General features: G+C 40.6%; 1 protein-coding gene across 1 annotated transcript in view; it reads right to left on the bottom strand.

Moving 5' to 3' along the window:
- AHI1 (Abelson helper integration site 1) overlaps positions 1 to 25,772 on the bottom strand; it is a 176,751-nt gene that overhangs the window by 29,316 nt on the left and 121,663 nt on the right. The window contains 2 exon segments of the mRNA XM_028510246.2: positions 8,312 to 8,409; positions 11,800 to 11,962. Of these exon segments, the coding sequence (XP_028366047.1) occupies positions 8,312 to 8,409; positions 11,800 to 11,962 (261 nt within the window).

Raw genomic sequence — 25,772 nt, forward strand, 5'->3', positions numbered from 1 at the left:
AGGGGTTCTCTCACAGTCCACTCATTTCAGTACCAGGGGCAATGACCTAGTTCAGAGCCCCAGGTTAGATAAACTGAAAGGCAAGCAGCCAGTCGGGTGCATGTTTGTGGAAGGTAATAGGGCCCTGGGAACGTGGAGGGGAACTGCCCAGGGTAGCGAGGAACACAGCTGCCTGGGGAAGCGACAGAGCAGTGCTGAGGCGTGCGCGTCAAACCTGGCGCTGAGGCAAAGGCACGGAAAGGAGAACGGGCAGCAGGCTGGCCCCCAGGCCTTCAGGAAAGTCAGGATCCTAATGGGTGCCCTTCAGGGTCAGAGAGAGTCTGAAGGCTGTGAAAGCTCCTCTGTGCAGAGCGGCTAGGGACTTCATTTTCGAAAGTGGAATCTGCGGGTGTGAAAGTGACTCACGCTGGCTTTGCAGCCACATCACTGGGGTCCTGCTCACTTTCTCTGTGGGACACAGACATTTTCAAAGGCAGATGACATTTTCTAAATCAATGTTTTTTCCTTAAAATACTTCTGTTATTGAAACAAATTATGGGGAAAAAGAAATACGTATCAGTGTTGCCTTCTCTAAGACTCTTCATGGGACACAAGTTCTTTACTTTTACTTACAAGATTTTGATTTTGTTCTCTTCGAATAAAGAAAAAATATTCAAATATCCTTGAATTTTAAAGCAAATCCAAGCATAAATTAATTTTATCTCTTTAATATAAGTCATATAACTGTATTTTCTTTGATAAATAAACCTACTAAAGTATAAAAAGATATAAGTTAATATTATTCTTTAGCAACAGCAAGAGGCAATAATAATTATGATTGTATTTTCAGTGATTTAGTGTATATTAACTAAGTTCTAGGTATTTGGAAAACCTGCTTTGCTATACCAAAATAACTACTGCCTATTATAAGTTTGCTGTTGGATTTAACACAGAAATAAAATCATATTATTCCTATGGCTAAAAAGAATTAAGATGGACTCCTGGTACAAGGACCAGCACATGGAAATACATTTTTTTTCTATATGAAATGATTTTTGAAAACAGTGATGTATGGCACAATGAATCCAGGCTTTAATAAACTGTCTACTTTGGGGATGAAGAGGGTAAATGAAAATTAGATGTGTTTTAGACTAAGAGAGGCACATGCACATTAAAGGCAAATTATTTATTTTCTACTGTTTTTCTGAGAGGTTGACAGAATTACTGATCTAAAATTGTGTGTGGGGGGGGGGGGGGCTGGAAGAGAAACCACCACGGAGTTATATGACCCCTTTGGGCTCTCTCTTTTTTTTTTTGTACTAGACAACCAAGCAGCTGGCCCTGGATTTGAGTGGACTATGCACTTGGTTTTAGGAGCCGGCTCTCTTTTGAACTGACCCAGCCAGGTAAAAAAATGAAAATAATCACCACTCTTGTCACATGAAGACATGAGCTATAACGGATATTTTTATAATTACCTTAGAATGGCAAAGCCAGTAACTATTATTTACTTACTGAGTTTTCAGAGAAAGACATAAACAAAAATGTCACAGTAATTTCTCCACATTCACAGATAAAATCTGACATTCCTGTGCATAATTGTTACTATATGTCTGGCATTAAAAGAAAAGGTATTTGGTTCTGTCAATGTTTAAACATTTACAGAAGATAGAGGGTAATTTTCTACTTTGGGTTTTTTTTTAAATAAGCATTTTCAGAAACTGGAGAAAACTTTATTTTAGGAATTGAAAAAGAAGAAAATTAGGCATTTTAGTAATTTGAAACTGTTAAACAGAATTGTCTGTACTCAGAAGAAAGATGTCCAAGGCATATTGTGAAAGAAAAACAGAATATCAATTATGACCCCAGTTCCGCGGAAACACAGACATTAATGAAGACGTGTATAGGTACACACGCAGAGAACACTTTAAATAGGAAATGCAAGTTAGAGTAAGCATAAATATTAGCAGGCAGTTTTATTTTTCATGTATAGGATTCTTTATTGGTTGAATTTTTAAAACTATGCGCATATATTACTGTAATACAACCTAAAATAATTTTTAAAAAATTTAAAGGAATTTTAAAACTGTCCCCCGCAAATAAATGAATGACATAGGCACAGCAAATGATACAGGTTAGAAAAAAATTAAAAAGCCTAAAAAAAATCCCCTCTTAAAAAGCCAAAGTTGTCAGCAAGACTTTTTCTTTTCTTTTCTTTTTTTAATCCTCACCCAAGGACACCTTTTTACTGTTTTTTAGAGAGAGAGGGAGAGGAAAAGTTGGGGCGGGGGCAGAGAAAAACATCCATTGGTTGCCTTCTCGTATGTGCCCAGACTGGGCACAGAACCTGCAAACTGGGTATGTGTCCTGACCAGGAATCAAATCCTGACCGTTCAGTCTACAGGACAACGCTGCTAACCAACTTAACCACACTGGCCAGGGCTGCTGCTACTCCTTTTTTTTAAAGCTTCTGAATTTCTTTCTTCCTGGATAACACCAATATTCTCCCCCTCTATTAGATGCAAATTTACAGCACACTGTAATAAAAATGTTCTGGAATGAGCTTGAAAACACTCTCCTAGTCTCCCATCCCTGTGATGCAGGTACCTACTGATTCATCTGGGCACTCAAGCCTGTTGTGGAGAATCACTAAGTCAAGCCTGCGCCATCCTCCTGCAGTGGGAGAGCAAGTGCTCCCATCGCCTGCTACCATCTGAATGACCCAGAGGAAACGCTGGAAGGGACCTGGCACATTTAGCAACAGGACAGGTGTGTTCCACTTGGAAGAACTTAATAAGATCCAGCAGCTGCCAAGCTATTAAAAGGTATAATTTTACTTCTCATTCTGCAGTTTGAATAGAAATAATTTTAAAAGAAAACAATTCTGGAGGTTCCTTTTTTTTTTCCCTTAAAAAAAGTATAAAGAATGCAATTCTAAAGACTTCCACATGAAGAAGGGTATAATGAAACAAACATAAAACAGGGATGTGAAAAATCAATGTGACACAAAACGTGGCCAGCTGTGCAGCAACAGCTGTCTGCGTCAGTGACTCGGTGGTGGGGCACACAGGGCACTGGCCCGGCAACATGGAGCCGGAGCCCCACATCAGGACTGTCGCTTTCAATGAGACTCTTCTAACCTGTCTGGACCTTGACTTCCTCATCTGTAAAATGAAGGGAGTCGGCCAGAACCATAGGGACGATCCCCGAAGTTCCTTCCCTGTCACCAATTCTATAATTCCGTGAACTCAGGACTCTCCCCACTTGAGTCACTTTTCAGAGACAACTTTCCATGTTCTTCTTCTTCTTGTCATACATCTTACATGTGGTAACAAAAATAAAACTCGCACACGAAATTGAACATCTGATAGAATTTGTGGTAGGTTTATAAGACAGGATCTTGATAAAATCAAGCCAGATACATTGTGATGAAGGAACGAAGCTGAAGACACGCCTCCGTGCCAGGTGCTGAGGAAGCCCGGGCGCACGTTTCTCAAGGGCGGGCTGCCCCAGCACGGGCTCGTGGCTCCGAGTGCGCCCGAGGGGCTTCGGCTGCCAGGGTCAGCACTGCCATTTCTCAGGAGGTACGTATACATCGTTCTTCACACTTTCTCCCACAGGACAGTGAAACATTATCAAACTACACACGTGGTACATTCCTAAGAGGAAAAATATACGTAGGAGTCTATTCTAATACCTGGATTCAGACAGAGAAGATCAAATCATGTTCTTCAACTAAAGAAATCCATGTTACCTCCAACTTTAAAGCCCAATTTGAGTTCCTTCACCTCCACCAGAACCTTTCTGCTCCCTTGCTCAAATAGATTCTTGTCTTCCACAACTCTCTGGCTTTACTAGTTTCTGTTTCTAAATGGTCCACTTTGCACGTCTGCAAGTTACTTGAGATCTATTAGAATTAGGGTTTGGGCAGCAGTGGGTTAGCCGGAAGCACTCCTCAAGGATCAGAAAGAACTGGCCTGCTGTGATGTGAACACGAAGGTGTATTTCAAGCATGGTCGGTCTGTGAGAGCAAAAGGCACACGAAATCAAAAAACTCAACTACAGTGTAAACTAAGGCTATGATGCAGTGAGTTCTAAGTAGGGGAGTGGCACACGCAGGGAGAACTGGGGAGTCTGGGAAGCAGGTAAGAGGTCTCTGTCCATGGTAACACAAGGACATTAGGAAGAGGAAGGGGTGATGCCAAATTCGCAGGCAGCCAGTAAAAATTCTTTGTCTCTCCACTGGCTGAGTCAGAATTAGTTCACTGCTATTGGTCAGGGACAGACAGAGCTGGGGGTTAGGTAACCCCAATTTCAAAGATCAGCATGATAGAGCATCAGGGAAACCAGTAAGCCACTACAAGTAAAGTCTGTGTCTATCATAGCTTCTCCCACAGTTCTGGACACAGACTACAAATACTATTAGCTGTCCCAATGACTCCCTGTGCCGAGTTATAAATATTTTGAAAATTTACATTACCATCTTCCTTAAATTCTTAAATCTCGTGAATTCTAAACAGTGGGTAATATTACACGCGTAGCATCTGCCCGCAGTAAAATTCCTTCCAACCACATCCCGTGTAGTCCCCACGCTGTCGCAGGCAGCCATCCCCACACACCCTTGCTGTGTGTGAAACTGGCGTTTTACCGAGAAACCGTTTTGGTCTCAGTTCCTTGCAGTATAGGCTGTTCATTCTCGCACAGTCCATGAGCCACGGGAGTCAGCACTGGCCTCTCAGCTCTCTGTTGCTGATCTCGGGCACACACATTCACAGCACTCCTCGTTGGGTGCCTTCACACCTGGCTGGGACATCCTCTGTTTATCTTCGCAGCTGTTACCCTCGGACATTGGGGTCACTCTAACACAACGGTTCTCACCGTTGGCTGCATGTTAAAATCCTATGGAAAGCCTTTGAAATCTACCCGTGCCAAGGTTCCATCCCAGACCAACTGAATCAATTTGTGGGTGTGGGGTCAAGCATCAGATATTTTTTTTAAATTTCTTAGGTGATTTCAACATAAAGCCAAGATTGAGACATCTGCTTGATCGCAATAATTCAGGATTTCACCCTCTTGGTTCAGTGTCCCCTTTTCCCCAACTCTTGCAATCATTCTGGCATTTTAATATCCAAGGAAACAATCTACCCAACACATGGACATAGTTCCTTGGCCAGCTCAATTCTAATAACGGGTCCTTCAATTTGACTTCAGCTCTTATAAGCACCTCTGTGAATTTATCATAACCTCAAGCTGCTTAACATCTGAAATACTAATTAAGAAAGCTTCTTGATTTACAGGCCATAGTTCCAGTCTGTTAGCTCCATTACTGCATGGACACTATGCATACACCTGGACATGGGTGGCTTATGGCAACCTTGCAGAAAGCCTTGCTTTCCAAGTTGGCCAGTCTTCTGATTTCACATCTTTTCCAATCTAGCTGATCTTCCATAACTTATTATTTCCATAGTTTTTGCTATCAAGTCTCTTATGATTTGGGCCTTGATCATACCCACAACTCAAATTATTCAGAAATCAAACCCAATCTGTCTTAGGCGCCGAACATGACTGAAGGAAAGAAACCCAACTACACAGAATCATGCCCCCTCCATTTTTATGGTACTCAGATAGCAGCTCCTGGAGTACTCCGAAACCCCTTTGTGTGTTCTGAATGAGCTCCTGCCCCTACTGTCCGCACGGGCATTCCAACAGTCACTGTTCTTCCTATCTTCTGCCTTTCGCCCTCACATCTGCTATGGACCTTCCTTTCTGTTTTTGAGAACATAAAGATATCCTTGATTTCCAGACTTCCACTTTATTAGCTCACCTGCAGCCTCATTCATATTAACCTGTCTCAGATGGGTCCTGCTGTAAGCTTAGCACTACTGACATTTTCTGGCCAGATAATCCGTTGAGGAGGAGGGCTGTCCTGTGCATTCTAGGATGTTTAGCAGCATCTGTGACCTCTACCCACCAGATGCTAAGGTATCCCCCTCCTTGAAGATACTTGCAAAAATATCTCCAGACACTGCCAGGTCTCCTATCTCCTTGGAGGCAAAATCACCCTCAGTTGAGAACCATTGCTCTAGCCAACACTAACCTATCAACCTGCCTTGGCAACAAAAACCTCCTGCTTTCTCCAAGACCCTGCATGCTTGCTTTATCTATCTTCAACCTCAACCTGTCCACTGGTTTGGTCTCCTTAGGATATAATCTTATGTGTCACACCAGTATTTAAAAAACCCCTCCTAGATCTGGGTCTCCCTCCAGTGACTGCTTGGCTTTTTTTCCCCGTCAAGTAAAGCCCTGGGAATGAGTTCCATGAGTTCCCCTGCTGGGGCCCGTTCTACTCTTCAATCCTCATCGTACTATCATTGTCAACCCTGACACCAGTGCAGAGGTGCCGAATGCTCAGACAGCCTAGCTGACCGGCCATTTCTGATGCTATTGACTGTACCCCCCGAGCACCTCTCTTCTCCCTGGCTTCCAGGACAGTTCCTTTTTTTCTGGATCTTTCTTTCCCTTTTGATTATTCTTTCTTAATCTTCTCTTCCTTTGATTGTCCTTTAAATGTTAGTGTTCAACTGGGATTCTGTCCTGGGACTTCTCTCTCAGAACTCCACAGTGTTTGTTCTGAGCCATCTCCGTCATTGCAAGCTTCAGCTCTACGGATGTAATTCAATAAATACTAACTCCTCCCCATTTTATTTTGAAGCCCTACCTTCTCTCAAGGTCCAGCCCTGCATTTCTGGCTCCCTGGTGAGTATCTGCACCTGCGAGCACCACGAGCACCACTAACAAATCAAGATATCTAAAAGTGAACTCATCACACTCTACTCCCTACCATTCCTTGTCTGTATCTCCCCTAACCTTCCTTATTCTTTTATTATTTCTGTGCTGCCACTATCCATTCACTTATATAATAAGCCAGGGCCCTTAGCACAGCTCCTAGATTCCAACATCACTAATCACATCCAATCAATCATAAAATCCTCTCAATCATATCCCTCCAGTTCAGGCTTTTATATTTCATTTTTAATATTTCATTGTCCCAGGTCTCAGCTACCTCTAACCCAGTCACGGCGCTGCCAGTAAAATAGTATTTTTAACATGTAGATCTGCATGCGTCACTTCCTTGATTACCTCGTCCAGGGGATCCCCTGTGTCTGAAGAATACAATCTAAGCATCTTAGCAGAGCACAGCACACTCTCCGTGGCCTGACTCCTGCACTTCTCTGTCCTCCTGTCCATTAGGACCTACACTACACAGCATGACCACACTGTACCACACCTTGCTCAAGTTGCTCCCTTTGCTGGAATGTTTTTTTTTCTAAGATCATCTACCCAGCACACACCTTTTCATCCTATAAGCTTCAGCTCAAGCTTGCCCTCCTCTGGGAACTCTTCCTGGACTCCCCAAGGCAGATTTAGAGGGTTTCTTTCTGTGTGTTCCCAATACATTGTGCTCATGTCTTCTTTATTGTCCCTACCACAGTCTGTTGGAATTGCCTATTTGCAGGTGTCTCACCCACTAGCCTACTAAGCTCAAGGGCAAGTGCTTTGCCTACTCAGTCTTGCTTCTGTGAGGACCAATGGAATGCTCGGCATGGAAGTAATAAGCACTTGATAAATACAGGTGAATGAATAATGATACAGGATAGGTTCAACTGTCAAAAAACTATACACCAGTTCGTGTTGTCAAAGAGTGAAGTTATTCAGTCCAAGGCAAAAGCTAATGTCACAGAATGAAATAAGTTCAAGAAGTAATACATAGAATGGCACATTGCTTAAACTTTGTACCAAAGTACTACTAACATCAGAAGAATACTGATGCTGGGTACCTGAGGGCCCAGGCTGAAAGACATGACACTTTTCTGGCTGATACTATATCCACACCATTTTAATCTGAAAATATTTTAAATTACCATCAAGTAAAAGGGATACTCCAGGGAGAGAGAACCATCTTTATTCTGTGGGCTCTGGTGACTTTCAGCACACACTCAGGTGGGGCTGAGGACAGTGTCACCATCACGTCACAGAAACTAGTACAGGGTGGAACCAGCGTCACACAGAAACTCACAAGTTCTACTTCGGGACCCTGTTCCATTACCTGGGCTATGACTCCCAGTCCACTTTCATCTCTGAGCCTCCTCAGTTTCCTTAGCTGAAAAATGGCTATAATAATATTTGCCTTATATATTTCATCATGTTGGTACGAGTATTGCAAGAAATAATAAGGTAGACAATAAAGGATGTAAGCATGAAAATAAATATTTTACCCAGAGAGAGTGAAGACCAAAGTACATATGCTATACATATTCTTGAAGACATTTACCTTTTGAGAAGATGAAGGTTTTTCCATTTTGTTTTTTTCCTTGGGGGTTAGGGGAGGGGATCGCTCCTTTATCTCTGGAGGCAGTTCTTGATACAGTGCTGGAATTAAAAAAGGAATTCAAGTAATCAGATTGAGAAGCACTGTTTCATAGGGGAAAGAACAATGATGGAGGAGGGGAGACGTGAAACTGAAGAAACCGACATTCAGTGCTTTGGTGTACAAATAAGCTACCTAGCACTCACTGTTCAGCCAATTTGTACGCTTACACATTAGTTATCGAGAGAATGTAACTTAGGATTGTAAAGTTAGGATCAACAGGATTTCAGAAACATTATGATCAACAGGACTTCAGAAATGTAGAAGGTGTCATTGTCACTTACTATGTGGTGACATAGATGTTTATTTCATTTTATTTCAATGCACATTTATCGGGAACCGGCCACATGCACGGTTATCTGCTGGGCACTGCTAGAGGGGATGTGTACTAGGTGGTCAAAGTGGTCTTTGCTCTTAGGGAGCTTACAGTCTGGTTAGAGGCACATGTTCACAAGGAACTGTAACATAAAATAGAAGGCGGCACTACTTAAAAGAGAAATAATAACAAAGACACACTTATATGGGGATAGCAAATGCTTAATGGAAGAAATCAGTGCGCCAGACTCTGAAGAATAGGTAGGATTTTGCCAGGCAGAGGTGTGGAGAAAGGGTAACTTGGGAAGATGGTACGAAACCAATGAGCATGGAGCAAGGACTATACGGGGTATGAATCTATTCCGTCTTAAGTCTATGATTCTTACAATGTAAAATTATAATCTTCGTAATCTCTTTAATTTACACACAGCCCTTTTTCTTCCCAGTGACTTAAGACACAAGGGAGTAACTCCTTTATAACAATGGGGTCCCAATGTTTTCTTTGGGTTTCCAGGACACAGCTCTCACAGCTGGTACAAATGCTATTCAGATACGTAATTTTAGATCATTTGCTTTGCACAGTTGGCTTTGGATAAAATAAAGGACAACTTCTCCTACTATTTTTTGGGTGAAATATGCTGCTGACAGTCATTTTTTTCTCTAATGTTAAAAATGAGCAGGTAAAGAGTAGGATAAAAGGGAAAAATACATCCCTGATCAGGTGGGAATTCAATCATTATATTCTTGGTTATCTGAGGATTTTTTCTACTTGTTCTGGCCTTTACAAGGCTTCTCCAACAAGCAATGACTGATGCCAAAAGAAACCATCAATTATTCTGGGAGGCAATAAGGAATTACGGCAGTTGGAGAACAGTCACTACCCCAGACCATTAATTTCTGTACATAACCACTAACCATCATTACAGCATGTGTCAGGGGTCTCACTGTGGTTACTGAGGAAGAAAAATTTTATAGGATTTTTAACTGTAGATCAAGTATCTATAGCCTCTCAAGATTTGGAAGCCCAAGAGGTTATTTCTGCAAACTAAATACATTCTAAAGTTAAAAGCACCTGCCCTGGCCAGTATGGCTCAGTTGGTGGGTGTTATCCTGCAAACCAGAGGGTCGCAGGTTTGATTCCCGGTAAGGGCACATACATGCCTGTGTTGTGGGCTCAGTCCCTGGTTGGAGTGCGTACAAAAGGCAACCAGTTGATGTTTCTCACACTGATGTTTCTTGCCCTCTCTCTCTCCCACCCTTCCCTTCTCTCTAAAATCAATAAGCATGTCCTCCAGTGAGGATTAAAAAATAATAAAAAATTAACAATAAAAATTGAATAAATGAAGTTAAACCATCTCACATCATCTGGCCTGGAAATACACAATCTTTTTAAATTGCCATGTTAAGCAATGCATGTTTTCATTGTGTCTGGATTAATAATGAATTGTCATATCTAGTTAAAATGACAGAGACACTCTAGAGTGACTATGATGTGTGGGCAGCTGGTGATTTAAAAACAGAAGCTGAATTCCCGCTGTTAACCCCGTGGAAAAGCCATCACTGGGAAGCAGGGGAAGAAACCTGGATATTTGAGACAACCTGGAAGTTAGAAGTGCAGGTGACTGGGCATTAACCAGGCCTGGATTTCATCCTTCCATGTTGCCTTATGTCCTTATGCACCTCCTTTTAAACATGAAAATATACCTCCAATAGAGATTAAGAGCTAACAGCCACTTATTACTGAGAGAAAAAGAATGAAAACAGTGGCACAGAGGAACTTCAGAATTTTGTTCTATTAGGGAGAAGTGGGTAATTTTTGATACTTGGCCCTTGCAAGGGGAGGAGTTTGCTCAAGGCCGCAGATAAGCCGAGGCGGGAAGCTGCCCTGAGCCCGGGAGCAGCCCTGGAGAGACTGGCAGGGAAGCCCTGGGAGCGCCAGGCTTCGCACAGGGTGGGGGCGGGGGGGGCGGTGCACAGAGAAAATATCTTATCTGGGCTGAAGCCAGCACCCAGTACTCATGGAAGGAATTCTTCTTCCTCTGCTATCTCCTCTGCTCTCAAAATTCAGAACTTAGATCAGGAAACAACAGTACTTTTGTTCAGCCACTGTTTTGGTTTAAATGGGGTTTCATACACTAGCCTCAAAAACAACTATTATTTATGATAATCACTTCTTTGCAAAAACAAAAGACTTAACAATAAATACGCAAAACGGTGTTCTCAAGGTTGCCTATACTACATTTTAAATCAGAACTCTATCATCTTAGTATTTCTGGAAGAAAACTTAAGAGATGACAGACCTCAACTTCCTCATCTTCTAGGAGGAAACTGAGGCATATCAGGAAGAGTTGTGGGGGAGCAGGGATCAACAGTCAGCTTTCCTGAGCCCTGAGAACAGTCTTTTTCCTACCACACTACCAAGTTAACTGCTGATAGGAGGCATTCTTCTGAAGAAACATTACTATCTCTCTCCCCCTTCTATGTAGTCTTTATTTTCAGGCTCTCTGTGTTCTATTGTCACCTCTCAAGGTGAAATCCACAGCTAGTAGTCTCTCCCTTTCAGAAACTCTATTTGGAATTCCTTTTCTAGCTCCTGTCCTTTTCCTTTCACAAATGGCTTAATGTATGTGAGAAAGAAACGACCTGCGGTAGGTAGGTAACAGCGAGGCCTGAGGCATATAAAGCAAGAATGGGAGCTGGGGAACTAGGGGTTCTTCAAAAGTGACTGTCAACTGGGGAGTCGCTGTGGCAAGAGCAGCACTGACATAATCATGCGTGAAGTGTGTAAAGCAGGTGGCGGGAGAAAGGGGACGAATGAAGAAGGTTGTTAACTAGCTGGGCAGGTCCCCTGGGCTGAGAAGTCTGTGAAGCAAATATTCCAGAACAAAATTGCGTTCTAGCGTTCTAGTGCCTCTCCCTTTTATTTATTTTTTTTGCATCATGAAAATAAAAAGTGATACCCACGGGTACACATACGCAAAAGTTACAAAGACAGTAAATTAAAGGGTAGACAATGATAAAATCTTGTACTATCGGTTACACCATATTAGTAGACCAGGAAGGAGCATAAAACTTACTTTCGCTAGCCACATGATTAGCTGGAAAATAACCTTCCTGTCCCTTTCCTACGCTGCCATACCACCAGTCTTCATTATCTTTGAAAAACACTCGGATAATGTCTCCGCGATGGATGGTTAGTTCATCTGATCGATTCGCTGTGTAGTCATAAAGAGCCACTACCTAAGAGAGAGATAAGACCACCACAGCTTTATCACAACTGTACCACAGAGAAAACCCCCAACATTCACTTCCTCTTGCAGAAGAGCAGCTGAAACCAAAGCAGTACTTTGGTAAGTCTGAGGCGGTCTCGAAGTTTGCTAATGGGATCAGGGGTGGTGGGAACACAGCAGGAGAAGCAAGATAAAAGGCTGTGGGATTGAAAAATGGTTAAGGGCATTCAATACACTAAGATTAGCTTCAAAATAGCAGATGTTAATTTTTTTAAAGTAAATTACTTGTGAAGCAAATTAAAAAAAAGGTCACACACCATTCACTTTCTTAGAATTGCTTTATTCTACCTTTAGTTCTCGTTCTCTGTGCTAAGCAGATGCATCTGAAAAAAAATTCCTCAGAACATCAACAATTTTACAAAAAGGAAAACTCAGTGGAACCCAATTATATAACTTCATTGTGATCACTTGGTATATTGTTAATGTCTCTTTTTGAGATATATCTCTCCACACAACATGCCTCTGGTATTTTATTTCAACAATCTAAATCTTCTGACTACCTTTTAAAATACTCTAATAAGGTCATCTTCACTAGATAGAAACTTAAGAGGAAAAGCCTTTCTATGAGAATCCTCTTCTTTGTGCTGTTACAATAGTCACTATATCTGATTTTTTTCTTTGGAAAAATCCAAATCAAAATGAATGACCACACACGCACTTACAAATCCCTATAGCAATTATAAGGAGGCAGACATTGACCCACTTTAGATGTGATACATTGTATAAAGCAGCATAACATTGGGTTGGTCAAGAAGTCCATTTAGTTTTTTCCATAAAATAAAAGACACATTTTTCATTTTCACCAATAACTTTATTGATTTGGATATTCTGAGTATGTCAGTTATCTTCCACTATTGGCTTCTAGTGAGTAGAGGCCAGGGATGCTGCTAAACATCTTCCAGTGCATAAGACAGCCCCAGAGCAAAGAATTTTTTTGCCCAAAATGTCAATAGTACCAAGAAGCTTCGCAAACCACTTCTGACACGTTTGATCAGTCACAGCACCTTCTCCATACACTGCCCAGATCTTTTTTTGCATTTTTACCTTTCTTGAAATTATAAAGCATAATATGCTGAAAATGATGCTTTTCTTCCATCTTCAATATTAAAATGGCTACACAAAAATTCACCAATTTTTAAAAGCACACTGATATGACAGCTGTCATGATACAATCTAACAAAACGGTTTTGAATGAAGTTAAAGACAACTTAGCACTACTAGTATGGAAAAAACTAAACAAACTTTTTAGCCAACCCAATATAAATACTAAAGAACAAACTACTTTTTTTTTCCTTTAAATGGGAGTTGAAAATTTACAGGTTATAAGCATTTATGTTGAGTACTGACTCATTGACTTAACAAGTATTTACTGAATTCCTAGTGCGGCTGGTACTGTGCCAGGGGCTACATATACAATGATAGGAAGGATTGTTTCTGGAAAGGGCATCTCATTTAGGCTTTGCAGGAGAATAAAGGATAAATTAGCCAGGTGAAGAGATCAAATGTGCGTCTCAGGCAGATTATATGGCATGTGTGAAGAATCCAAAAACCAGCAACCTGAAATAGTTCAATATGGTGGAGGCCTGGGATGAGAGTTAAAAGCCCAGAATGAAGGGCGGAGGAAGCTGAGGCTGCAGGAGAAAGAAGTGGCCCGATCATGCATGCTGAAAGCGTTCAGGAGTCCCACAATATGGATAAAAGGAAGACAGAAGATTTTCAAGTAGAAGATTATATAACAGTTCACAAGACTCTTCGTGGTGCCTTTTAATTAACTTATAATACAGTATTAACACATTTACCAAGAGATTCTAATGGACGAATTTGGAATCAACTGTTGTCACTGTATGGTATAAGGGCAGTGATACTTTAATTCAAATGGTACAAATGCAATTCTTATTGTACTGTTTGGCATAGACTCTAATTTCCAACATGCTAAGCAGGATAGTTTAAAACTTTTCTAATTTACTGAGTTTAGGGAGGGTGGGGGGAGAAAGGGAAGGAAGAGAGAGAGGCATGAGAGAGACAGACAGACAGACAGACAGACATTGATTTGTTGTTCCACTTATTCATGCATTCACTGGCTGATACTTACGTGTGCTCTGACCGAGGACTGAACCCACAACCTTGCATATCGGGATGATGCTCTAACCAAATGAGCAACCCAGACAGGGCTTATGCAGGATATTGTTTAAAGATTACAAATCTTTTATACTTTAGCATATTGATGCCCAGTCACTTATGTAAAAGTGGAACTTTTAACTTTCCCCTTTATTCTTCCTTCTTCAAATCTCTTCTCCTTTATTCCCCTACCTGGTGCTATCATGGAAGAGGAAAGCCAGTTAAAATGTTTCGAGTGCCTGTCACGTTCTGTGTACCACACTAGTTAGCTTACATAAGTTACCTTAATCTTCATGACAATCTCATGAGGGCATAAATTCCTATTTCCATTTTATAAATGAGAAATTTGATGTACAAAGAAATTTAATGACTTGCCTCAGGTAAACTAATAAACTGTAGAATCAGGACTTAAACTGAGTTTTTTCATAACTAAATACATTTATAGGCCATGTTTATCTAGAACCAAGCATGGGGAAGAAGCAGAAGAGAGGAAAAGGAGGAACCGGAAATCCTAATCACTCATTAAAGATGACACATTTTTTTTTGGATGGCAGTACTTAAGTGGTCAGCAGTGCTGAGAAGATCAACTATCCTCCGTCACCTGCAGACCCACTGTGTTCCTTTCATGATGAAATCTAGTTTCGGAAAACGGGGTTTGTTCCTTTTGCTCCTAAGGCTGGCTTTGGTGCACTGAGCCAGCACAACTTCGATGATCTTAAGCAAGTACGAGGTCAGTGTATGCCTATTTGTCTGCAGCCAGAGGTGGCTACTGGGAAGGAGAGTAGGAGAGATTCAGCTTAGGCAACAGAATCATTTAGGAAGTCCCACATCAGGCTTAAATACTTGTGTGAGCTACTGACAATCTGGAATTCATCAAACTGGAGTCAGGAAACTCCCTGATTTTTCAGGCTCTGTTGGGGAAAAAAAGAAGAGTCCCTTCAGAGGTACAAGGGTCCAAAAGAACTGTGAGATTCTACATTTCAATTTTCCTATTACAGTACCCACTGATTATCTTCATTACACAATCAGATACAGCACACCAATTTTTCACGGCCCCTTATTCCTTGGAAACATGTCCCATATTCTGTGTTCCTATCATGGACTACATTGTGTGTGTCCCCCCCAAATTCATACATTGAAGCCCTAGCTGCCAATGTGACTGTATTTGAAGATAGGACCTTTCAGGAGGTAATAATGATTAAATGAGGTCATACAGGTGGGGCCCTAATCCAGTGGGACTGGTGTCCCTATAAAAAGAGGAAGAGATACCAGGACCACACGTGCACAGAGAAAAAGGTCCTGTGGGGACACAGTGAGAAGGAAGTAATCAGCAAGCAAGCCTAGGGCAGGGCTCAGAAGAAACTAACCTTTCAGCCTCCAGAACTGTGGCCAAATGTGCTTCTCTTGTTTAAGTCCCCTATTTTATGGCATTCTGTTACGGCAGTCCTGGCACACTTAAGAACCCTGCAACCTGATGGTGTCAGATGAATCGCTCACTACCAGCCCATGCTGGTACTGCAAATGGGCAATGCCATACTCGTATCCATTGTAGGTCCTAATCAGCCAGTACAGTACTGTGTTAGTCACTATTACAAAGCTACCTTCCTGATGCAGAAACAATGTCCCTGGCACTGAACTCTACAACCAACATCCAGGCAGGTGATAACTGGGGACGTTACATCCCTCAAAGCAAAGGAACAGTCTTAGGGAGCATATTGCCATCATACCATTACTGACAAGTACTTGCAAGTTTGCTACACAGGAGGAACCAGTGTGTTTCCCATGCCAACAGCCCACATTCTGGAGTGGAGTTCAGACCATTCTCCTACCATACTGATGGCAGCCACGTGGCTCATGAGTATTCCAGAATGTGTTTTTCTCCAGTACGTTATCTTCTCATCTGAAGACCCCTTCCTCTCTTCTGAGCACCACTGTGAGTATACACGGTGACTTCTTTGCTTGTTTCAGTTTGGCAGTGGAGTGTGCATAAGACATGTCTCCCCGATCTTCAATTAGATTTTGTTGTTATCTCACCTTTTAGGGTAAATTAAAGCTCTGGGAGAAAGGCGGGAGGCGGCAGATGCCCTGGAGCCTTTGGCTTCGGCCTGACCGTGTTTCTGCAGCATCGCCTCAGGGAACAGGAGACGGGGTCTGCACCCCGAGGCGGCCAACCTACGGGACAACAGACCTGCTCGGCCCGTCCTGCTCGGTTCTCCCCTGAAGACAAATACTCTCGACACTGAGTCACCATCAAGAAACGTTTCAAGGTGCTGGTGACCCAGCAACTGTGCCCTGTCCTCTGACGGTCCCTTAAATTTCATTTTTCTCCTGCCACCTGCTTCCCCACTGGGACCCCCTGAAACCAAGCTCTTCCATCTGTGAGTCCGGAAGCCTTCTTACCAGCCTTGCTCTTTGGAATCTGGCGTCATCGTTACCTTTAATCACATGTGTGCCCGATGACTGTATTTTTAACTCACTGACAGGTTGTTAAAATAATTTGAAAGAAAAAAAGTTAAAAGTTGAGAGATACAATCTCATCAAGAGGTTTGTTTTGAATTAATACTGTTTCTGTTTTCTTCTTTTTCTGCTGGTTTTTGTCACTACGTACCATTCCCTGCACACAATGGGCTGGCATTACAGGTATGACAATATCTTTGGCAATAGGCTCCAGAAAGCTTTTTGTGATGGAAGTTGTAGAACATGCGTTTATGAGCGCATGTTGGTAATGACAGGTCTGGGGAATGAGATGTTCTGCAAAACCCACTTGGTCACACTTTGTCCACTCTCCACATACTTGAAACAGAGTTCCTTCTCCTTCTCAAGCTGTCAAAGCTTGACAGCTTGCTTGGGCATAATCATGGCGGACGTGCCATCTGGGGGACATTCTTCAGTCTTCACAGCAGGGCTTGCCAGGTGCTGGTTTTTGGTTTAAGCAGTCTGCCAGGCTGTTGTAAGACATTTTGGTGAATTCCTCTTATATGAACTTCTGAGAGATTTTTTTTGTTATTATAATTGTCTCTGAAAAATTCTCAGTGGTTCTTGAAGCTAGTGTGCTGAAGGAAGATTAACCAGTATGGTGCAGCAGATGCTCCTTACAACTTTACCCATAATACAATGCACACATCAATATCCATTATGGCCCCAAGTCATCGACAAGCTGAGTTATGATGAATAAACTCACGTTTGAGCACCTTCTCCCCCAGCACTGCTTCAGCTGGGCCAGGAAGGGCCGGGGAGCTTCTCGGTGCCAGCCTGCAGCCAGTGCAGCAGCACCAGGACCAACCACTTTCCCTCCGCTTCTCCTGGCCTACCTTAATTTCAGACTTCTGGCCTCCAGGAAAGCGAGCGAACAAATCCCTGTTTTCAGCCACACCAAGTTTGTGGTACTTTGTTACAACAGCCCTAGAAAACTAATGCATGTGAATTTTACTTTGGTGAGTGCTAGATTTTCTCATATTTCTTCAAAGAGTCTTGGACCCTTTTTTGGCCTGTAAGTTACTTGAGATCATTTTGACCCTTTCTAGGTTGGCTTTTAAGTTTTGTTAGAGCAGATTCAGAAAGACTTTCTCTTAGGACTCAGAACCCCCCGTTTCTAGAATATAAATTTCCTCCTGATAATTTTACCCGATGCCCCATATATTAGGAGGTTTTTCCATTCTGGCTGTCAGGAATGTGATTTATTCCCATCCTGTTATGCAGCCTACTAATTTAAAATGATTCCTTTCTTATGAAGTTTTATCTCATACTTGTGAAAAGCAGCACTCAGCCAAAGGCTTGCTGGGTATTACCTATGGCTACTGGCAGGATTGCCAATCAATATAAGTTGAAATAAAAAGTAACATCTTAGTAATAGTATATGCCAGAAGCCTTGTTACAGTTTAATGTACATTAACTAAAATGTGTACATTTTTTGTGTTCATGATAAATGCAATTATGACCTTATTACATCTTTGACATCCTTTAAGAAAGCACATTAAGGCTCAATATAGAAATATTTAAGTTACACTTAACTTGTGCTTAGGTAATAACAGAGCATCTGTTCTTTTTTATCTCACATATTTTCCCCTCAGGTATTGCCCATCTGGCGTGTGCCTGGATCAACTTTTGGTTACGTGGCTGGCCCTGTTATTTCACCACTCTGGATAAACTGAAATAGAAAGCAACTTACATACAAAACAATTAATTGGAAAAACGGGAAAAGGTATTTCTTTGTGCAGATTACATAAAGACTATGTAGAAATGTGTATGGTCGACCCAGGAAGTTCCATTTACAGCATGGTTTGTTACATGGTTCGAACATGATGTGATTGTAGTTTTTTAAACTATGGAACCCTTGAGAGATTGTATCTTCTAGTGAAATAAAGTATTTATAATAGATTATGAATTCAGAGTCTGTTTGTTGTTCTCGAACATTTAGGAAACAATGAATTTTATAGAATTCTGAGAATACGGTTATATTTAAAAATATATATCTAATTTTTTTTTAATTTATTGATTTTAGAGAAGAAGGGAAAAGGAAAAAACCCCACTGATTTGTTGTTCTACTTATTTATGCATTCACTGGTTGCTTCTTGTATGTTTCCTAAGTAGAGGCTGAACCCCAACCTTGGTGTATCAGGGTGATGCTCTAACCAAGTGGGCTGCTTGGCCAGGCCCAGGAAAGGATATTTTACTCCCCTTATTTCACACTTTAAACTATTTCATTATTTTTCATTCATTATGTATACATTCATTATTAATGGCACGTATAGCTGTACCATTTCATATGCTTTCTCAGAGAAATGGACCATTTGCTTGGCCCTGATATTTCTCAGCTAATCAAACAACAGTTTGTATATCTTGATCCTATTCATTTTTTTCCTGTGTACTTCTTGGGAGTTAAGATAGCTCTGACAGCCTCACCAAATACAGTCTGCAGTCCCTTCTGGGCTAAAACTGAATGCTGCACAAGGCAGCATGTTCCTATTTCTTTTGCGGCTTCTACTCTCGTTCCACAAACATAGGTTTTTCTTTCATATCATTCAATCTTGCTAAAGTTTTGGGGTCACCTCAGAGATCAGTCTGAGCTACTATTAATAAAAAGGGCACGTGAGACATCAATCAATGGATAAGATAAAGGTCTCAGACAATCACCATCTTCCTGCGTTATCACACTTTTCCTTTCGGGCTACGTCAGAGTCCTAGGAGGTAGCACTTGCCCCCTAATGCTGACGCTGACTGTGTAGTGGTGGAAGATAGTGGGCACCTACTCCTCTGCCAAGGCGCCATTGGCCTAGCTCACGAGTAGCATGTTTTGCCCACTGTCCTGTCACCAACCACCAGGCCCGGGAGAATCAGTGCCCTTGGCAGTGAGCCAGGCTGCTACCAGACAGCCCCTGGGCATGGTCCCAGTAGCCTCCCCAACTATGCCTGCCCACTGCCTCCTAGTAATTACTTAATAAGTGAAATAAAATAAGCTTTAGGAAAGTCTTATTTCTCAGTAACGTCAATAAAGGAATATTTGGCATTTACTATTAAAATAGAAAAATAGAGCAGATTAAAAAAAAAGTCAGTAGAGCCCTGACCGGTGTGGCTCAGTTGGCCAGGGGTCCTCCCACAAAGTCAAAGGTTGCTGGTTCAATTCCCGGTCAGGACATGGAGGGCTGCAGGTTCAGTCCCCAGTCGGGGCACATTTGAGAGGCAACTGATTGATGATTCTCTCTCACACTGATATTTCTCTTCCTCCCTCCCGTCCCCTCAGTCTAAAAATAAATACATAAAAATCTTTAAAAATTCCAAATTGTACAAAATACATTATTAAATATTCAAATGACCACTTGACTAATAGTAACATTGGGACTGTATTTTTATTTCACCAGAGGAATAAACAAACATATAGTCCTATGTCCAGCATCATGTGATAGAAATATATAGTCTTTCATAATTAGTTCCATGAATATTATGTAAGATGATCTTAAAGATATTTGTAAGAAAGAAACCAAGGTCCTGTTATTTTTAACTGATCTTATCTGGGTAATAACAGATTAAGAAAACAGAGATAAAGAAAGTAAATAACTGCGCAGAGTTTATTGTCTCCGAACCAGACAAACTCTCTGTTCCTGTCCTGCTGTAAAACGCTGGTGTATGTGAACCCTAAACACTTCATCAAACAAATGTTTGAAAATATTTGATTCCAAATACCTTTTGGTAAAGTAAATATCAAGGGCAATGGAAAGAACACCACGCCAGGCCTCAAGCCAGTGAGCTTCCAGCTCTGTCTGGCCCTCGGAAACTGAACCACGTTACAGGCACTCAGACTGTCTGTCTGTCAACTCGGGACTGAACCAGATGATAATTAGGTCTACTCCCCAGCTTTAAAATTCCACCACACCGGGTACTCCAAAAACTATTCCAGAAGAACAGCATTCATAAATTTGAAAGTAAATTCAAAAACTTAATCTGGTGGATAACAGTGTAGCTGTATTATTTGTAATCATACATGAATTGGAAAAGCTAGTGTTGATTGCTTCAACACTATACAGGAAAATCCTATAGTAACAATTAAACCAATAATGACAGAGCGTTTCTTCTGAATTGCCACGTGGAAATACTTCTTTCTTCTTTGGCAAATAGGAATAAATAATCTGACCTTTGGAGTTCACAAATAAGCAACTCATTTTATAGGATGATTAGTATCAATTAAGCCTTTTTTACAGACATCACAATTCATATACGTTGTTACGATGAATTAGTAGTGCTTAACTGAAAAAGGCTCTAATGTTTATCTTTTTATTGGTTATTTTCTTAAAAAAAATCAAGAGCATGATGTGGACCTTTATAAACTAGACTACATACAAATTTTTGTTGTTGTTTTTAGCCAAGAAAAATTATAGTGTGCTTGAATCTTCTTTTTTGGGAGGGATAGTAAACAGAGGATTATGAATCACTGGTTTACACGAGGGTTCTCAAAGTGAGGTCTCCAGACCACAAGAGGCACATTACCTGGAAACTTGTTAGAAATGCAAAATTCTTGGGCCCCTTTCAGAGCAACTGAAATCATCTAGTCTGGGGATGGGTGCAGCCGTCTGAGTTTTAAAAAGCCTTCCATGTGATTCTGATTAACATGTAAAGCTTAGTCTATACTTTATTTCAACCTTTTTTATAAAACATGTACACTGTTTTTTGCACATAACAAGTGATGCAACTGAATGGGTAAGAAACAATTTAAAGTAAAATCTTATAACAAATTGTTACTGGCAAAACTTTAAAGTAAGCCTGTTCCTCCTTCCCTTTTAGTTTTACTTATCTTTCTTAGTTTCCCTCTTGTCTCACTGAAATGCTGACCAGCTCCCGATTTGAGTAATTTAACATCTACTTCGTCATTTTTTCAACAAGGTCATGCTCAAACCGCAACTAGGAGTCATAGTCAAGACTTCTTAGGTTTCCCTACAGCCTCTTAAGGATTAGCAAAATTTTTAAAATAAAAAAAAAAAACAGGCAAAATTGAAATACTAAATCTGTTTATCCAGCTTTGTTGAGCACCAATAGGGGTCTCAGCGACTCCTGCAGGCTGGCAAGGAAGCACTAGACAACGGAGAGAAACCTCTGCCCTTAGGAGGCACCCATTTTATCCGCTGCTTCGCTGGATTTGGTCTGGTAGCCCTTTTTAGAGAGAGATACCTTTAATCTCTCTTCTGTTTATCAACTTTTAAGCTGACAATAAATAGTAACAGGGTGCATACCGATATTGAATATTAAAATAATTTATGAATTACTTCAGAAAAGCATACTACATTTCTTTAAACTATCTTAATGAAGCATGAGTTATGACTAAATTTAAAATTTCTAGTAAAATAACTAGATACAGACAATATTTTTAAACAAAAATAATTCAAGTATTTGCAAGTAACATGCATAATTTGCACATACTCAGTTTCAGTAGTTATAAATTTTATACTCCATAGTTTAAAGCAGTGATTTATAGAGATTATGTACAGAAATAAATCCCTTATAATGAATGAAATAGTTTTCTTTTTACCCTACTGCTCTTGGTTTTACCCTTGGTTTTATTTACTCATAGTCACAAGTGCTGTGAGAGGTAGTAAAAATCTTTATAAGAAAATATATAAACATACAAACTTGTAAATATTAAAATGGAAACAAATTATTAAAGTTTTTAAGAATATAAACACATGAATACATTGAGTATTAAAATATTTGTGCTTAAATATATACTAACAGAGATAACAGACCTATTAAAATAACATGAGGTCTGGAGACAAGTCTTTTGAGAACTGAAATTAAATCCCTTTGATGGATCACGGCATCTCCAAGGCTCCCTGAGTACCAGCTCTAGGTGCAGCTGTGGTCCTTGATATCTCCAGACGGTCTGTACGGAAACTTTTGAGAACTATTAGGAGCACTCCTAAGGACACTTGTTAAATTCAGAAACAGAATTATACACACTTTCTAAAAATTATACACACTTTCTAAAAAGATAAATATCTCATCCCTTTGATAAGTGTCTTCAGTGTGTGCATATGTGGCCCTGTGCACACACAGCAGGGGAAATAAAGAAATGAAGCATATGGTTTTTGACCTGAAGATGCTAGGATATAATTAAGAAAAACATATTGCTTCAAATATTATATGCTTAAAATATTTATTCCTAGTTTAGCATAAATTAATATCTTTATAATAATCTGTTTTATGAAATATTTTATTTAAAAACAAAATATCTCATTTAAATGTTTTAGTTTCATTCAACCAAGGTCTTAAAAGTCACCAGTTCTAAAACAAATATATAAATCTTAGTTTGGGTTTTTCTCAGCATCATGTACATCTACTGTTATTATTTAATAATCTGCTATGCTATGGATATGTTTGTGTATCTGGATATATCTAGAAATACATGTATCTACCATTTATTTAATGCTTACTATGTACCAGGAATGTGCTAAGTACTTATATATATTTTATAACATATTGTATAGTAAATATGCATTATATAGTGTATATAGTACCTATTATACAAAATATATCTTACACTATATAGTTCATATATATATATGTATCCACCCTTTGGTTCCTTAATTATAAACTAAGAGAACTATCATTTATCTAAGTCACACAGTTTGGCAGATTCTAGGTGTTAGCAGGTCTGCTTTTCTCTTAAGGCTATGCTGTTAATCATTAAACCTACATATTTAAGTTGAAGTTGGAGGTCTTCATGTAAACAAGTAAATACGAGGATGCTAGGGCCACTGCCTGTGATTTTCCTTAAGAGCATGCCCAAAGAAAGGGTCTTCAAGACTTGGTATTTTTATAAAGAATGCACCTAAAGAGCATAACAGCACTTTTCTTCAGCTTCTCAGTCACGGTTTGCTGAGGCCACCAAAATGGGAAATAAAAATTGGGCTAAGATGACAGTTTATGTATGTATATTGTCATGTGTATCTACCTCGTCACTGCAGTTTATATTTAAGGGTGGAGGGAATTACTGAAATGACTATAGGTAGAATTAGCTGGGAAAGACTTCCTGAAAAAATTTTGAGTAATAAATTTAAATGGAAAGAGAAAAGCATCTTATGATGCTGACAGCCAGACATCACTATTTAACTGCATATCCATTTAAACACCTTGTCTAATTCTAATTCTAACATCAACCCAAATACTCTAGGAAAAACACATGTGCACATATGTGAGCATGTGCTTTAGTGGAGAAAAAAGAGAATAGAAAGTAGAAAACTTCCAGCAAAAATGGAGGCATAGGTGGACGTACCGTACCTCCACTCACAACCAAGATTGGAACAACAACAATTTAGAGGCAGAATAACATCCAGAACTGACAGAAAATTGATCTGAATGGAAGTCGGACAGCCAAGAAGTTGAAATAGACCCGTTCATCCAGACCGGTAGGAGGGGCGGAGACGAGCAACCAGGCGTGGGTCCCAGCATGGAGAGCAGAGAGAGTTGGGTGCATAAGGCATCCAGGGGTGCATAAGGCATCTGGAGCACGCAAGATCGCAGTGGGTGGACCCTGAGTACACAAGCGGCAGCTGGCAGACCCAGTGAGGCTGCGATTGTGGGGCAGTGCAGAGCATGCAACCCAGGATCCCAGAGAAGGGACTGAGGTCCCATGGAGAATGGAGCAACCGCCATTGTTCCCTCTTGACCCCGCCCCCACATACAACGTCACAATCTAGCGACTTGGGTGCCCAGCCCTGGTGAACACCTAAGGCTCTGCCCCTTACCGTAACAGGAGCGACCAGACCAAAAAAAAAAAAAAAAAAAGAGAGAGAGAGAGAGAGAGAGAGAGAGAGAGAGAGAGAGGTGGCTCAAACAGAAGAACAAACCAATGCCCCAGAACTCATCCTTTTAAGCAACCGAGAGATAGCCAACCTACCAGATGCACAGTTCAAAACACTGGTGATCAGGAAGCTCACAGAATTGGTTGATTTTGGTTGCAAATTAGATGAACAAATGCAGGTTACGATAAAAGAAATGAAGGAAAATGCACAGGGAACCAATAGTGATGGGAAGGAAACTGGGACTCAAAACAATAGAGTGGACCAGAAGGAAGAAAGAAACAACCAAACAGGAAAGAATGGAGAAATAAGAAATAAAAAAAAAATGAGGAGAAGCTTAGGAACCTCCAGGACATCTTTAAATGTTCCAACATGTGAATTATAGGGGTACCAGAAGGAGAAGAGGGAGAGCAACAGATTGAAAATGTAGTTGAACAAATAATACAGGAGAACTTCCCCATTCTGGCAAAGGAAATAGACTTCCAGGAAGTCCAGGAAGCCCAGAGAGTCCCAAAGAAGTTGGACCCAAGAAGAAACACACCAAGGCACATCATAATTACATTAGCCAAGCTAAAAATGAAGGAGAGAATCCTAGAAGCAGCAAGAGATAAGGGGACAGTAACCTACAAAGGAGTTCCTATCAGACTGTCAGCTGATTTCTCAAAAGAGACCTTACAGGCAAGAAGGGGCTGGAAAGAAATATTCCAAGTCATGAAAGACAAGGACCTATATCCCAGATTGCTCTATCCAGCAAAGCTTTCATTTAGAATGGAAGGGCAGATAAAGTGCTTCCCAGATAAGGTCAAGTTAAAGGAGTTCATCACCAAGCCCTTATTTTATGAAATGTTAAAGGGACTTATCTAAGAAGATAAAAAAACATGTATAGTAAAAGGATAGCAAACTTACAATTATTAACAACCACACCTAAAGCAAAACCAAAAGAAACTAAGCAAACAACTAGAACAGGAACAGAACCACAGAAATGGAGATCACGTGGAGGGTTAGCAACAGGGGAGTGGGGGAGGAGAGGGGGGAAGGTACAGAGAATAAGTAGCATAGATTGTAGGTTGAAAATAGACAGGAGGAGAGTAAGAATAGTATGAGAAATGTAGAAGCTAAAGAACTTACAAGTAATAACACATGGACATGAACTAAAGGGGGGGATGTGGGTGGGAGAGGGTATACAGGGTGGAGGGGAGTGAAGGGGGGAAATGGGACAACTGTAATAGCATAATCAATAAAATATATTTAAAAAGAAAAAAAGAAAGTAGAAGCATGAGGAAGAAACTTAGTGAAAAATGCCCCTACTTTAACTACCTAATTGTGACAATGTGGAGATGTGGACAGTTGAATAGG

This window comes from Phyllostomus discolor, chromosome 4 (assembly GCF_004126475.2).
Source record: "Phyllostomus discolor isolate MPI-MPIP mPhyDis1 chromosome 4, mPhyDis1.pri.v3, whole genome shotgun sequence".
Classification (NCBI taxonomy): Eukaryota; Metazoa; Chordata; class Mammalia; order Chiroptera; family Phyllostomidae; genus Phyllostomus; species Phyllostomus discolor.